Here is a 17,509-nt window from a genome sequence, read left to right on the forward strand (position 1 = left end):
CCTGGTGGGCTGGCGTCTATGGGGTCGCACAGAGTCGGACACGACTGGAGCGACTTAGCAGCAGCAGCAGCAGCTATGTGTGTTGGATGGTGAGAACGCCGGTGGCTCACGGCTTCTTCCCCCACTTTCAGCCTCACCACAAACTCCGGGAATCCAGTCTTCAGAGCAGACTCTGGGTTGCCAGGTAACCACCTCCGGGAGCCTGGTCTCCGGGCGCAGCAGCCCCCGGCCCTCCAATCAGCGGTCGGCTTGGGGGTCACGTGGGGCCCGGCCCGCGGCGCCCGCCTCCCGGGCCCTCGGAGCCCGCGGCTCCCGAGAGGAGGGCGCGGCGGGGCGGGTCCGGGCGCCGCGCTCGCTCAGCCGCCGGGCGGGCTTCGGCACCTTGCACCGTCCGCCGCCTCGGTGGTCGCCGCCTCCGCCAGGTAAGCAGCGGTGGGCCGCCGGGCGAGGGGCCCGGGAGGGCGCGGGATGCAGGGGAGTGGCCGTCGGACCGCGCGTGGCGTCGTGGGAGGGTCGCGGGGCCGTGCGCGCGTCCTGCGGGGCTTCGCGCGCGTTGATGTCCCGGGAGTCGGCGCCGCACACCTGGTGAACAAGCGGTGCCGCGGCGACCAGCCGTGAATCCCCTGAACAGCCCTGGAGCGTCACCTACCACCCTGCCAAGGCTCGTTGTCTCGATTTCATGTTTTAAGCTGGTTCAATCTGTGTGCGTCTAGCTCAAGATTGGAACTCTTACTGCTGTGTCCGCGGGCACTTGTGTAAGCTCCCCTTTGAGGATGTCTTCATATACAGGTTGTACCAAGAAGTCTTTGAGTTGGAAGGAAATGTGTTCTAGAAAAATAGCATTGAATGTTAGAGGTATAGAGTGTCTTAAGTACATCATAATATATAATCTCCTGTTTCTCAGAAATTAACTTCTGAAAATTTTTTACTGTATTAAAAATATAGTTTATACATATATAAACTTTTTGTTTACTATATTAATTAAAATCAATTGATTTGAATGAAGTTTAGTGATAACTTGGGTCATGTATCAAAAATAAATCACACATGGATTGTAACTTTCATATACGCACATATGTATAGATATGTATTTATTTAAAAGTCTCCAACAGTGGTTTCAAGAGAGAGATTACATTTCTAAGTCTGTCAGTGTATAATTCTTTCAGAAGTACCCTGCAGAAAAACTCATCGTTCTTTTAAAATAATTATTACTGTACTTAAAACTTTTGTTATCTACTAGTCACATAATAATTTTATATATCAGAAAGACACAGATTAACTTAGAAAATAATATTTTTAAATTCCTCTGCTCTCAGTAGATGGACTACTAGGGCTAAAGTGTTTTTGTTGTTTTCTGTACTCTACCTTGAAACCCTTAGCCTGTAAGCATGAGCCACAGCAGTTTTTATATTACTCAGAAAAGAGTAGGAACAGTTTTATTTTTTTATTTTTGTTTGTTTCTTTTGCCCAAATAGATACTAGAAGTCCAACACGAGTGATGAGATTGTCACTATTCGTAAAATATGCGCAAATTCTCAAGACTACCTGATTTTACTTGCCTAAATGCTATAGTGAAGACTAAAATGAAATTCAGTTTCGAAAGATTCACGTTTTTTTCCTGTATTCCAGAATTTATTTGAAGTCAGACCTAATAAACAAGAAAGGTAACAGTTTACCAGATTGCTGAATGTTTACCCAGCCATTCATGGCAATGATGTGTATACAAACACTGCTACTACATTATGCAGTTCCTGAATTATCTCTGCTTATATTTTGTATATCTATTCCATTTAGCAGATTGACATATTAAAGTGAAGTCATGTACGTTGTTTCTAGTGTTTCTTCAGGAACAGAGTTCTTATTGAGAATATTTTAATCCATGGAAATCATATGAGGAGATCGAGAGGGATTTCTTAATAAATTACTAACTGAAACGTATATTAGACTAAGAGCGGCTGGCATTTTTCAACATCCAAGACTATGTGATGTTCTATGACAATATATGGAGGTTATTCTCTCATTGTTGATGAGACTATTCCTTAGAGATTTATGAGCAAGAAGTTAGATATGCATACCTGGAGAGAATCTGAGAAATTCCCCAAAGAATTTACTCTGCAGAGAAGCAAACCCTAAAGGAAAACCTTTCTCTTCCTTGAGGTTACTTAAATGAAGTTACAAGAAGAACTTGTAACTTCAGTTATAAAAATTGGTAGAAAAATACAATGATCAACTGTGATCAGTGCCATTATATGGTGAAAGAAAAAAAAAAAATCCCTTCATGAAAAAAATCCCTTCATGGTAAAACATGGGCTGTTGCATGAGGAGACAAGATTCAGGCTGTTGTTACTTGATCTCAGTAACTAGAGAGATACAACTTGAAATAGGCTAGACTTTGGAAACAACAAAAAAAAGGCAGCCGGAAGTTAGAGCCACAGGTGGCACGTGCATCTAGATGTCACATTGTCAGCTACTTGAGAGAGAAGTTTTTTAGAAAATAATGATCAAAGTCTTGCTTTCTATTACTTTACATGTACTAACAACGTTGATTTTAGTAGCCTAATTATCTCCTAAAGCACCGGCATTCTGTATTCTAATTTAAGAAAATATATGTCACAGAAGGCAATGGCAACCCACTCCAGTACTCTTGCCTGGAAAATCCCATGGACCATGGACGGAGGAGCCTGGTGGGCTGCAGTCCATGGGGTTGCTAAGAGTCGGACACGACTGAACGACTTCATTTTCACTTTTCACTTTCATGCATTGGAGAAGGAAATGGCAGCCCACTCCAGTGTTCTTGCCTGGAAAATCCCAGGGATGGGGGAGCCTGGTGGGCTGCCGTCCATGGGGTCATGCAGAGTCAGACACGACTGAAGCAACTTAGCAGCAGCAGCAGCAGAAACAGGAATACAAATCTTACACAATAAGATCATAGGAGATAATTCATCAGTGTTATTTGCTATTAAAGGGATAAATGATAATTGTCATGTTCAGAAAGGCTCTTATCAAAAGATGCAAGAAATATTTTTCCACGCTTTGATGAGGATGCTACAACATTCAGAATTTGGTTTCTAAATTTGAATGCCCAGATATGGATAACTTATAAAATAGGTCTTAAATAATTTTCCTTATTCCCAGGTTCTTGTTTTCTTCCAAACTGTTTAAGTTGTGAGCATGGGCCAGTATCCCATACAGACTCATTTGGTATTACGTCTAATAAGTTGTTTCATATCTCATACACAGACAAAAAAACTTGCTTTCAAATTGGAAAGTAGAAAGTAGCTCTTATTATTGAGCACTCATGTTTGATGTACTGTTGGAAAAACTTCATTTTGCAGTATCATATCTCCACGTGGAGTCCTGAAAAATTGAATAGTTAGTTAAGTTGTTGTTTAGTCGCTAAGTTGGGCCCGACTCTTTGCAAACCCATGGACTGTAGCCAGCCAGGCTCCTCTGTCCATGGGGTTTTCCAGCCAAGAATACTGGAGTGGATTATTTCCTTCTCCAAGGGATCTTCCCAACCCAGGGATCGAACCTGCATCTCTTGCATCTCCTACATTGGCGGGCAGATTCTTTACCACTGAGCCACCTGGAAAGCCCCTTAAGGAGTAGGCAATACTTAATTTTGACCCATTAAGATAAAACATTTTGCGTTAAGTCTTAATGAAAGGAGTTATACAAATTTTATTTTTAATGTAAACATGGAAGCAGGTTTAGAGGAGTCATTTCCAAATGTACCCTAGAAGCTTTCTTAGAGACCAGTCAAATTAGCACCATTATTTTGTAGATGAGGTCACTCAGCACATAAAAATTAAGTTGCTCAAAACTGGGGACATTTCGAGGGGGAACTGGTCTACCATCTCAGGCTCTAACACTTAGCACTGTGCTGTTCCCCAGAGGCGTAAAAATATGTCACCAACTTCATTTTCTCCTTTATTTTGTTTCAGGTATTCCAAAAGTTTGATGAAGATTTAGATCATTTTTGTACCTTTAAATGATTATTGTACATAATGAACAAATTACATGTGTTTGGTCTCCTCATATAGAAAGTTTGCTGAAAAAGTTAGTGTTTTCCCCTAATCTGTACAATTTTTTGATCTAATCATTAATATGACTTAAGTATTTCTGCAGTCTTCTGTGACAGGGGAGGGTCCAGTTGTGTTATAAATTCCTTATCCTAATGTACCCCAGTGAGATTTGAGTGTACATAGCCGTCACATCTACTTACAATTGAATGATAGAAATAAGAAGCTTCTGGAAGTTATATCTGAAGCCTGGATTATGTTTATCATTGGGTGAGATTTTGAAGTTGGACACATTTATTTTCTAGCCTTTCTGCCCCTTTGGTATCAGAGGCCGTCTAGAATCGTGATACTGGGCATGTACTTTAGACCAGCAGGGGCAGCATCTCCTGGGATCGTGTCAGAAATGCACATTTCCAGGCTACAGCCCTACTAAGTCAGGTATCTGAGAGAGCCCCTGGAATCAGTGTTGGTAGGAGTCTTAAGTGATTCTTATGCAGGGTAGCACTTGAGAAGTATCTTAGAAGGTACATCATGCCCTTGGACCTGAGCTCCTCTGGGGCTGGTAGTGTTCAGTGGCTCCACTGTTAAAACTCCCCTTGAGCTAGTAAGTAAATGAACTCATTCCTGAAAATACAGTTGTGCATATGTTTCATAAACATCTATTTTTCAATAGTAGCTTTTGGAACACAATGTCTCACTTTCATCATTAATGACATCGGTTTATCTTTGTGGGAATTTTATGTAGGCTAAGAGTATAGTTTTTGACAGGTGGCCTGTTGACTGGATTAGCAGCCTGTCTCATGTAGGTATCAGCCCTGCCTGAGCTGATACAACTCTTCACTTCTTAAATGTTAGGATTTATTGCTGGCCTCCTATCAGTGTAAGGATGCATATATTAAATGTGCAATTTTGGATTTGGTGACTATGTGTCAGTGATTTCTTTTCATCTTAAAGCTTGAAACCTTTTAATCCATTTGATTTCCTTTGATGGTTTTTCTCAATACATGCCAAAAATAAATTTTAATACCTTGGACCAGAACATAAAAATGTCAGTGTAACTGTTTCTGCCAAGTGAGTACCTTGATTTTCACAGACAGATAAGCATAATGGCCCACCCTACTTTAAAATCTCATATACAAAATCCAGGTTACAAAGCAGATTAACTAGAAAGGGGACAGGAATCCTCAGGTTTACAGAACGATTCCTGCCATAGCCTCTCAGATCTTCCTTCATGAGGAAGGAGCGTGTTTATAAAAATACTTATTTTTGCCATACCCTATTTCCTGGTGGTACAGTGGTAAAGAATCTGCCTGCCAGTGCAGAAGATGGAGGAGATGCGGGTTCAGTCCCTGGGTTGGGAAGATCCCCTGAAGAAGGAAATGGCAACCTGCAGTATTACTCTTGGCTGAAGAATTCCATGGACAGAGGAGCCTGCCAGGCTACAGTCAGTGGGGTTGCAAAGAGTCAGACGTGACTTAGCACACACACACATTACAAAAATAATCCTGTATCTTTGTGTGATGAGTATTTACATGTTTACTTTCATAAACATGTAAGTTTTCTCTTTACCTGTTCTTGGTTTATGGGTGAAAATATGTTATTTCACTCCTCTATTTCTCTTTGGCTGAGCTTCTCAAAATGGTTAATTGAAGGTATATAAGTGACCCTTGTTATGCCTTTGATCAAGTTAAAACTCATTTCTTCATTGCAGCTCAAGAAATTCTGTAATCCTTGAAGCAACCTAGAAAGTCTAATTTCATTCATAATCATTCACTTTGGTGGTTAAATATAGGAAAACATAAAAATGTATATCTAGATGAACGGTAGATTAAGTATATAGGTGGATGATGAAGTAACTGCATTCACGTTGCCACATCTCTGAATCAGTGTCTTGGTCTTCTTGGTCTTACATGTAATTCTGTGTTTGATTGATCAAATGGGAATTCATGGTGGTGTATGTGGTCATTCTGTGAGTGCAAACTACAACAACCGTAATGGCCTTGTTGTTTTCTATTTGCCAACTAATCCAGGATTTTAACGTAGGTTAATACTGTACTTGTGACCTATTTTATCATCTAAGCTTTTAAGAACATTAGGATTTGACATATGTTGGCAATGCTTAGATATAATGTGCTTGCCCTGCCAAGCGCATGAAAGGTAAGTTTAGGAATGATTGAAATTGAAGAGATTACTCTTGGTCAGTAGAAGCCAATTTATCTGCTAAATATCTTTACTGTTGTTGAACTGAGCAAGTGGTTCTCATGCTGTACTGTGGTATGGTATATACCTTATCTGGGAATGATGCTAAAAAAGCAGGTTTCCAGACCCCATCCTAAGAGTCTGATCTACTAGCTTTAGAGTATGATCCAGGAACCTGCATTTTAGCAAGTTTCTCAGTTAATTGTGGTGCAAGAGACCTGAGAACCACACTCGAGTTGTACCAATTTAGAGATCTTTAAAATTATATTTATCCTTGATAATCTGTGGGTGTACCTATCTGAGAATAGTGGTCATTTAGAATTAGGTATACTAGACAGAGGAAAATCTCAAGTTGGTGGGCTAATGGCTGCTTGAAAAAAAAAGAAACCTTCCAGTTTTGGTGTTTCTCTTTTTTTTTTTTTACAATTTCCTAATGTTTTCCAAATGGACTATCTGTGCTCATTAGAATTTTTTGCATAACTCTAAGTATACAGTGTATTTAGATTTTAAAAACTAATTTTAACATGTTGTAAGGGCTTTTATATTAATACAGGCAATATATTTATATTAAAAAAATTCTGAAGAGGTCAAAGAGGAGTTCAAGAAAACTACCTTGAATTTCTACATCATGGTATATCTGTGACCCTGACTTTTGAATTCATATTTTTATATATTTTGATTGACTCTTTGGACTCTTTCTCAAGCCTGCTAAGAATGCTCTTGTCTCAGAGTCTCTGCTTTTGCTGCTTTCCCAGCAGAGACTTTCATATTCTGTCTTCTCTTCTCTAGATCTTGTTCAGCATTACTGCTGTGGAGCCTCCTTGTGCCGACTTTTAGAAGTTTATGGTGTCAGCTCATCTCTAAAACCTGTGTTGCTCTTTCCCTGCGTTCTTTTTCTCCGAGCCACAAACTACCTTTTAATATAGTCACTGTTTACTCATTTGTTTTGCTCATTCTGATTTCTTCCTTAAGAATATAAACTATGGAAGGGCAGGGTTCATACCTGTTTTGCAGGGTGCTCTATCTTCTGTGCCTGCCTGGCACCTAGTCGGTGCTCAGTACATATTTGTGGAATGAGTGGATGGGTTGAAAAATGATTATTAAAATTTTAGGAAATGTAAATAAGTCCAAGGACTAATACATTCCCTACTGTTCAGCTCAGTTCAGTTGCTCAGTCGTGTCTGACTCTTTGCAACCCCATGAACCGAAGCATGTCAGGCCTCCCTGTCCATCACCAACTCCCAGAGTCCACCCAAACCCATGTCCATTGAGTCGGTGATGCCATCCAGCCATCTCATCCTCTGTCGTCCCCTTCTCCTCCTGCCCTCAATCTTTCCCAGCATTAGAGTCTTTTTCAAATGAGTCAGCTCTTCACATCAGGTGGCCAAAGTCTTGGAGTTTCAGCTTCAGCATCAGTCCTTCCAGTGAATATTCAGGACTGATCTCCTTTAGGACGGACTGGTTGGATCTCTTTGCAGTCCAAGGGACTCTCAAGAGTCTTCTCTAACATCACAGTTCAAAAGCATCAGTTCTTCAGCGCTCAGCTTTCTTTATGCACTAAATATTTTCTGAAATGAATAAAATGATGCATCTATACCTGGATAAATACATTTTTCACTAAATAATGAGGTGGTGGTGGTTTAGTCACCAAGTCGTGTCCGACTCTTGCGACTGCATGGACTATAACCTGCCAGGGTCCTCTATCCATGGAATTTTCCAGGCAAGAATACTGGAGTGGTTTGCCACTTCCTTCTCCAAAATAATGAGGTAGGTGCATATGCAAATAATGTGTTGGGTGAGGCAAAATAGGAATAATTTAATATTCTCTGCTCTGTAGATAATAATGATTGAGTTTTAGTAATAGTGTCTGCCTATAGGGGTGAAAACATGATAGTTAATTATATAAGACAAGGAATTATGAAGGTTATAGCTAATTGACATTATTGACTAATTTAACTAGTTCTGCTTTCTAAAATATGACTTGAAATTATGTAGTCTAAAAGCCTGCCTGAGGTTTGGTTGCATGTAACAGAAATATAAAATAATAATGGCTCAAACAAACATTAAATGAAAAAGGTTGGAGGTAGGAAGTCCAGCAAGTTTCCAGGGATCTTGGCTTCTTCACCTCCTTTTTAACCATCTTTTAGGTCCACTCTGCATCCTTCTAATCCTCTTTGCCCTCAGCCTTCATCTCCACGTTCCAAGCAAGAGGTAAAGTGTGAGCTGAAAGGATGGGCAGCCTTTGCTAATGTAAAGAAAAAATAAGTCCTAGTGTTTTTTGTGTTCAAGTATTTGTGCAAATATAATGTTTAGTAATACACTTTCTTCTTTTTTTTTTAATTTTTGTTTTGTATTGGTGTATAGCCAATTAACCATATTGGGAGAGTTTCAGGTGAACACAGAAGGGATTCAGGCATACATGTTCCTGTATCCATTCTCCCGCAAACTCCCCTCGCATCCAGGCTGCCCCATAACACTGAGCAGAGTTCCCTGTGCTGCACAGTTGATCTTGTTGGTTATCCATTTTAAATATAGTAGTGAGTACACTGTCTTTATTTCTAAGATTATTTTCTCTAATGCTAGATACATCTGCATTTTACCACACGTTTTTCAGGGGACATTTAGAATTCATTGACTTTAGGTCTTATGAAATAGCAAAAACAAAGGTGATTTTTAAACAAGGAAATGTACCACTGGCTAAAAATACAGATATTTTGAAGAGTTTATTATACTCTTTCTGCTGCATTCACTTTCATAAAAAAAAATCACTTTCGTTAAAAAAAGAACTCTAAAATGTTTTTCTTTGAATTTGTTGTGTTTATGTATCTTAGAAATAGAGTACATTTAAGAAACTAGTCAAAATAGATTTTCTTAGAAAATCAAGTAACAGTTAACTTGGAACCCCATTACACAGTTTAAAGCTAAACATGTGCTGGATATTTTAGACTTATTAAATTACCCTAGTGCGAGTCATTTTTTATTTTTAGACAAGGTCAGTTTGGAAATTCGATTTAAGAATTTTGGTTAAATTTTCAGAAGATGAAGATTCAATTATGCATTAAAAAGAATTTATTGACTATGATGATTGTGATACATAACATGATCTCTAGATTAAATCTGAGAGAATCTTTACAATATTAAATCTTCTAATCCATTAACATCTTATACCTCTATTCCTTTGTTTAAGATTTTTACATTTAACTTAGAGTGATTCCTTTGTAATTTCCTTCCTTATAAAGTCTTCAGGTGGTTGGCAGGATATAAAGAATTAATGTGATTCCTTTTTATTATACTCTTAATAAATTTGTGTAAAATTTCTTCTTTAAATATTTGTAAAACTTCACCAGTGAAATCACCTGGACCTGGGAGATTGTGGGAAAGTTTTAAATTTAGACTCATATTCACATTCAGTCTGTGTAGGTTTTCTCATTCTTTCATCAAATTTGGTAACTTTATTTATCCAGGTTATCTTGAAACTATATTGTGATTATTTTTAAGATTTTTGTTGTTGTTGTTCTTACACGTTAAAAACATCGTCTGACCCAAGCTAAAGAGACAAATGGTCCTTTTGTTATTAGTGATTAGAGTCATGGTAACTGAAGGCTGTTGTCAGCCATATTGATTTGTTGTTGTTCAAGGGTGACCTTTCAAATTGTTCTTCATTTCAGTTCAGTTCAGTTACTCAGTCATATCCGACTCTGCGACCCCATGAACCACAGCCCGCCAGGCCTCCCTGTCCATCACCAACTCCTGGAGTCTACCCAAACCCATGTCCATTGAGTTGGTGATGCCATCCAACCATCTCATCCTCTGTCGTCCCCTTCTCCTGCCCTCAATCTTGCCCAGCATCAGGGTCTTTTCAAATGAGTCAGTTCTTCGCATCAGGTGGCCAAAGTATTGGAGTTTCAGCTTCAACGTCAGTCCTTCCAGTGAACACCCAGGACGGATATCCTTTAGAATGGACAGGTTGGATTTCCTTGCAGTCCAAGAATCTTCTCCAACACCACAGTTCAAAAGCATCAATTCTTCGGCACTCAGCTTTCTTCACAGTCCAACTCTCACATCCATACATGACCACTGGAAAAACCATAGCCTTGACTAGACGGACTTTTGTTGACGAAGTAACGTCTCTGTTTTTTAATATGCTGTCTAGGTTGGTCATAACTTTCCTTCCAAGGAGTAGGTATCTTTTAATTTCATAGCTGCAATCACCTTCTGCAGTGATTTTGGAGCCTAGAGAAATAAAGTCAGCCACTATTTCCACTGTTTCCCCATCTATTTGCCAAGAAATGATGGGACTGGATGCCATGATCTTAGTTTTCTGAATGTTGAGCTTTAAGCCAACTTTTTCACTCTCCTCTTTCACTTTCATTAAGAGGTTCTTTAGTTCTTCACTTTCTGCCATAAGGGTGGTGTCATCTGCATATCTGAGGTTATTGATATTTCTCTTGGCAGTCTTGATTCCAGCTTGTGCTTCCTCCAGCCCAGCATTTCTCATGATGTACTCTGCAAATGAGTTAAATAAGCAGGGTGACAATATACAGCCTTGTCGTACTCCTTTTCCTATTTGGAACCAGTCTGTTGTTCCATGTCCAGTTCTAACTGTTGCTTCCTGACCTGCATATAGGTTTCTCAAGAGGCAGGTTAGGTGGTCTGGTATTCCCGTCTCTTTCAGAATTTTCCACAGTTTATTGTGATCCACAGTCAAAGGCTTTGGCATAGTCAATAGAGCAGAAATAGATGTTTTACTGGAACTCTCTTGCTTTTTCCATGATCCAAGGGATGTTGGCAATTTGATCTCTGGTTCCTCTGCCTTTTCTAAAACCAGCTTGAACATCTGGAATTTCGTGGTTCATGTATTGTTGAAGCCTGGCTTGGAGAATTTTGAGCATTACTTTACTAGCGTGTGAGATGAGTGCAATTGTATGGTAGTTTGAGCATTCTTCGGCATTGGAATGAAAACTGACCTTTTCCAGTACAGCCTTGACATACTCCTTTTCCTATTTGGAGGAAACTCCACTGCTGAGTTTTCCAAATTTGCTGGCATATTGAGTGCAGCACTTTCACAGCATCATCTTTTAGGATTTGAAATAGCTCAACTGGCATTCCATCACCTCCACTAGCTTTGTTCATAGTGATGCTGCCTAAGGCCCCCTTGACTTCACATTCAGGGATGTCTGGGCTCTAGGTGAATGTGAGTGATCACACCATCATGATTATCTGGGTCATGAAGATCTTTTTTGTACAGTTCTTCTGTGTATTCCTGCCAGCTCTTAATATCTTCTGCTTCTGTTAGGTCCCTACCATTTCTGTCCTTTATTGAGCCCATCTTTGCATGAAATGTTCCCTTGGTATCTCTAATTTTCTTGAAGAGATCTCTAGTCTTTTCCATTCTGTTGTTTTCCTCTATTTCTTTGCATTGATCATTGAGGAAGGCTTTCTTATCTCTCCTTGCTATTCTTTGGAACTCTGCATTCAAATGGGTATATCTTTCCTTTTCTCCTTTGCTTTTCCTTTCTCTTTGTTTCACAGCTTCTTAGGGTGTAGCTATTTAATATCTTGGAAGGTCTGGCCAATGCATGAAATGCTGGGATGGGAGCTGTGTGTCTCTACAGATCTCTAAGCATCTAGAAGCTGCCTGGGAGAGATTGCTCAGGGAATACGCCCATGGAATAGTGGGAATTAAGGACTCAGAGGATCTATTATGGGCATGGCATTAACGGGCATCCACTGTGAACCAGTCATGGCCAAGTCATCAGACTCTGTTGATTTTTCTGTGGACCCAAATACACACCCTTAATCTAGCCCATCTCATTCCTCTGCCCCTTGTTTAGTAGACTCTGATCTTCACGTATTTCCTGTTTTGAGATGATTCCTGTGACAGCCTTCCTCACCTGCTTGTCCCTGATAATTGCTTCTAAAACTACTTGTGAGTTAAAGAAATATTAGTGCATGTCTCTGAGAGAGACTTAACACATTATGAAATATAATGACTGGGGCCCATAATGGGGCAGAAAACTCCAGGGGGAAATAAAAAGATAAATGAAAATGTCTGAGTGATGGTAGAAAATATAGCCCAGTTATACAATACCTACCTACTTGTGGACAAATTCATTTCAGTTTATTTTCCCCTCTTAGTTTTGTTAGTACTAGAAAGCACTGCTGTGGATTTTTAGTGTGTAATTTCTCTTTATTTAGATTATATACCTGATGGCAGAAATGTGCACTTTACTGTTGCGTAGGGGCAAATTTGCTCATTAGCATAATGAGCATAAAAGAAACACCGTGAGCATCCTAGGTATTCTGCCTCGTGGCTCCTGTCTGTCATGACTTCCTTTTCCCTGAAAAAAACTCTCTTGTAACTTCTAACAGCGTAGATTCGCTTTGCTTGTTTTTAAAGTTTTATAATCAGAATCCTGTGATATTTATGTGTGACTTTCAGTCCAATTACATTATGTGGTTCATTCATTTCATTGTGTATCGTTCATTTTAATTGCTGGGTAGCACCCCTGTGTGTGATTATCCTGTGATTTTTAATCTCCGTGACTAGGGGGAATCTGGTTTTTGAGGGAGGTCTGTGTGTCTCCCCGATCCCTCCTCTGAGGCAGCCCGACTCCGCTTGGCGCCTGCGGTGGGTGCTGAGTGAGAGAAGGCTTTTGCTGCCCTCGGGTGAGGGGTCTGGGTTTGATGCAGCTTCCTGCTCCCCGCCTCTGCTGGGGCAGGGCTGGCAGCTTTTGCTTCTCCCTTCTGCCTGTTCGGGGTTTGGGGAGGGGGCATCTCGCCCTCCCCAGAGGCACGTGAAGTTTGCGTTTACTCCCTCCTCATCGTCGCTGGGAGTAAGGGTGTGTGTCTCCTCTCTGAAGGGTTCCTAGCTGAAGGGTTGTGCTTCATTTGAGAGGAGGCTTCAGAGACCTAGGCCGAGTTCCACGCCTGTCAGCTGCCACGTGCCCTACCCGCTCGGGGACGGTGTCTGACTTGCCCCCCTCTTTCTCCTGAGCACCCCACTGAGGCCTGAGGCGATCTTCCAGGCGAGGGCAGCTCAGCTGGAATGTCAGGGACCTCCGGTGGTCCTAAATTGATTTTCTAGTTGGTTCAGCCTTGAAGACTTGAGCATCACAATGTTACGCGGTTCCTTCCTGCCTGCTTTGGGCTTCTCGTCTCTTGCCCACCCCTTGTCACAGGGGAAGCCGTTGCCTGTCTGGTTTCTCCAGTGGCTGGGCTCCTCACTCTTTGGACTTCCCTTGTTTGCTTTGCACTCTGTTAGGTGCTGTGCTTAACTTTTTGACACACTTAGGTAATTGGCAGTCAGCTAACTGGCTTTCCTCTCAACGGAGCCAGCAGGTGGAAATACAGCATCGGCCTTGTCATTGTACCCCTTCCAACCTGAGGGCTTTAATCTAGTTTTATGTCCAACTCCTGCTGTTAAGAATGGAACACATTTCCTGTTTCTTGTTGTTTTCTGTTTTCTTCTGGATTCCTTACTTTTTAACTTGATTACTTTTAGAAATAGTTTACCTATTTCTTGCAAAAGTTAAATTCAAGATGTTTTTTAGACTGAAAACTGAAACCCTAACAAAATATTTGACATAGCATTTGCTGGTACTATATGACATAATTATTATTTCTTATTTGACTATAGGTTTGCACGTTCTAGTTTAGCATTATTTTTACAGATACTGTTATTTCTAAATTATTAAAGCTGTTGCAACTGAAATGTGTTTGTACTTCTAGCTTCTTATGCTGAGCAACATTTCATGAGACAGAGTTTGGTAAACCCGTTTGGTTGAAACGCATTGTTATTACTTTAGGTGCTGACTGTTCTGATGCTGATTTCCAATTGCCTTGATTAAAGTAGAAACATTCTATGGCTTGGATGACTTACATTTCACATTGGTTTGAGCAAGATGATTGGTATGAAGGCCTACAAAGAGTAAGACACATTTATGTTGTATTTCTAATTTTTTCTGTGTTTGTTTTTTTTTTTTTTGCTTCTCATGCAGCTGTATTTCTATGTCATTTATATTGTGGACATTTTTGCAGTGCAGTATTCTGAGGATAAATAAGATACTTATTTGATAGATTGAACAGCAGAGGTAAGAAGATAATATATAAGGATAGTCATCATTATATATTGAAGAAAGGGGTTTTCTTCTATCCTGTTTTCAGATGAATTCTTAATGTTTTCAGATTGTCTTTAGGCTTTAAAGATAAAATAGAATTCTTTCTAATGAGATTAATGGATGAAAATAGAAATAATTTCAAGAAAGTCTGTTTACTTAAGGAAAAACATTTCATGATAGAAATGTGCTAATACCATGGAATTATAATAATATTGTAAAAGAAAATGAAAAAAAAATGTTCTGAAGAAGAGTGCCATGTTCCATTTAATAAATTTTTAGGCAATTAATTATGTTTCAAAGGGATTTGCATTGTTACTATGGCAACTTTTGCATAGCATAGCTATTCTGATCTGTTACTGCAATGGCAGAAAACTGCCATTTTATTAGATACCTTATCAACCTGGATTTAGTTTAGAATAGCATAGAATTTCTCTTTGATTATGTTCACCTTTTAAATGAAAGATTCTTTGATTGTTTAAATGAAGGCAATTTGTGGATTTTACTTTTCATTCATGAGTGGAACAAAAGAGAGAGAATATCCTCATGTAGTTTTTCCAGCTTTTCCCCACCGTGGTTTGTGAGCAGTGTTAGCACTCAGTCATGTCCGACTCTTTTGCGACCTTATGGACTGTAGCTCGCCAGGCTCCTCTGTGCGTGGAATTCTGCAGGCAGTAATACTGGAGTGCGTTGCCGTTTACTTCTCCAGTGGTTTGAGGGCATATATTACTAAAGATACGCAGTACTGAACGTTCCTTTCTCCTTACTTCTTCAGGGTGCTATCCTAATCACATCAATCAAAGATATTTTCCCAGTATTTTATGTCTTTTGGTTTATCTTTTTAGTTGTAAATCCTCAGCAGTTTAAGCTTCTTGGGTTTTTTTGTTGCAGATTTCTTTTTCAGCTGTGAAACAAGCTGGTAAACATCTCTGGAGCCCATAAATATCTAACTCTTCAGAATAATCCTCGTGTTGTGGATTCTAAAGCATTCTTCATAAGGGAGGCTGAGAGTCCGTGGGTAGCTTACTATCCGGAATTCCAGCCTTACCCATAAATGATAGAAACGTTTCAGCACATGAGTTCACTAGCAGTGTTTGAAGTTGCACTGGACACGCACACAGCCACCCGCCAGGACACGCACATACAGAGACATACACACAGACTGTAACTCTAGCGTCCTTTTTTTGTGTTGTGTATTTTAATTGTAATAGTGCATTTTGGATGTTCAGACAGAAGACTCTTTTTCAAGTGTAGACTGTATATTCCTCTGTGGAAAAGAAAAGGGATGATAGTCTAATTGTGGGGGTTGGGGGGAGTGGCTGATTTAAAAAAATTTTTTTTTTTTTTACTAAAATTATGTGTTCCTTTATAGTGATTTTAAGGCAGCTCATGGAGATTTTGTGAAGATTCGAAATCTTTCTCTCCACCATAACTCCAGTCTGCCCTTTAACACACTGTTACCCTTTATTAGTGAATTTATTGTTCTGAGACATATTAAAAGAATAACCTGTTCTCATACATAGATGTAGTTCAACCCTAAAATTGCCATATCCTTTTCATGAGTTTGAGCTTTTCTTGGGTCAAGTTTTAATCTGTTCTTATACAGACTTGGATGACAATGAAACATCTTATTATAAATAATGAAAATTGAAACATGATTATTTAATTTCTTCTAAAATTCCACCGTATAATTTTTCAGATGATATGTATGTGCTTATATACCCTATATAGTCAGCATTCAGCATGCCATATTTTTCCGTAGTTGTTTTCTTAATGTTTACTGGAAAAAAAGTTGGTTTTTAAGAAAAAATATATAATTTAGAAATGAGTGTTTGAAAAATCACATACAAATATGAGTTTTATCTTAAGATCACTAAATTGGCCTTTATACTTTGATATAAAATATCATATTTATATATATGATATAAAATAATAGCTTTTTGATAGGAAATATTTGATAAAAATATATATTTGGTATAAATATATTTGATATTAAATATAGAAATATATGACAATATATATGTCAAAATATGTATGAAATAATATATTTGATGTAAACATATATTCAATGTCAAATATATGTATTTGGTATAAATATATTTCATATAAGATAGCAAATATACTTGATTTGCTATATAAATTTGATATAATTAACATTTATAGCATATGCATATACTTCTACAAACACGGCGCATGTATATGAACTGGATTTTAACTTAGTTTTATAACTGTTTTTGGCAGTGTTGTAGCTCTAGCTAGATTTAAATTTCATGGGTATGTTATCTGTAATCTTGCTTGTGCAGAGATGAGCTCTACTGTTACACGAACCTAACCCAGGCATACTCTTATAACTTGTTGCCTTTGACACACTCACCCTTCACTGTAGCTACAATGAATGTGTCATGTGTTTCATCCAAGATTGAAACAAAAAGTATAATTTAGGTTGAAAAAATAAACATGCATTTCTGCAGGTCTGCAGGTCCCAGACTACTGACCCTCAGTTGCTTGTGAGGTGACAGTGCCCAGGCTTTCTTCCTGAATCCTCTGTAACCTGCATTATTCGGCGAACTGCACGGCTTAGTACTTCATCTTTACAGTGTGTGTTTTGTTTCTGGGCCAAAAAGTCAGTGTCTTCTGAAGCAGCACATGTTTAGGATGGACATGGAAATACTTCCCAAGTGCAGATAAAAAGAGTACATAATATTTATGACAAATATAAAATTACCTGTCACATACATTTGAAATATAATGGATTACCTATATGTGTGGCATGTTTTGTCAGATTTATATTTAAAATATAAATGTGTATTTTGACATGGGCTTTCAGTTGAATGTTTTCTATTTCCAGTGATGCAGAATAACTAACTGTGTAACCTTTCATGCTGACCATAATATCAAAAGCTGTGGACACTTTGTCTCTTCAGCAATTGTAGATATCACTTAATAAAAGTGATATATATATATATATAAAATGATACTTTTGAAAAATAACAAAAAACTTTTGAATACTAGCAGTTTAAATACATAATTTAGATTTGTAGGTGTGATAGTATTCATATCTTTAATGATGCATAATTTTTAATACTTCATTCAAAAACCCTAATTTTTTAAAGAAGCTGCCATTTTGTTTTTTCCTGTTTATTATTTTAATGGCTGGTTTGGAAAAGTTCT

General features: G+C 38.8%; 1 protein-coding gene across 4 annotated transcripts in view; it reads left to right on the forward strand.

Annotated features, from left to right (window-relative positions):
- The first annotated feature begins 344 nt into the window (after nt 1-344).
- The window catches only part of LOC120865835 (WD repeat-containing protein 17-like), a 65,175-nt gene continuing 48,010 nt past the window's right edge, over nt 345-17,509 (forward strand). For 2 of the 4 annotated variants that reach the window (XM_040243232.1, XM_040243235.1), the window contains exons 1-2: nt 348-422; nt 14,030-14,151. In XM_040243232.1, coding sequence (XP_040099166.1) covers nt 14,086-14,151 — 66 coding nt within the window. In that variant the 5' untranslated portion in view covers nt 348-422; nt 14,030-14,085. Of the gene's footprint in view, nt 423-14,029; nt 14,152-17,509 lie in introns of all 4 variants that reach the window. The other 2 variants (XM_040243234.1, XM_040243233.1) reach the window with 2 other exon arrangements.

The sequence above is a fragment of the Oryx dammah genome, unplaced genomic scaffold (genome assembly GCF_014754425.2).
Source record: "Oryx dammah isolate SB20612 unplaced genomic scaffold, SCBI_Odam_1.1 HiC_scaffold_7, whole genome shotgun sequence".
Taxonomy (NCBI): domain Eukaryota; kingdom Metazoa; phylum Chordata; class Mammalia; order Artiodactyla; family Bovidae; genus Oryx; species Oryx dammah.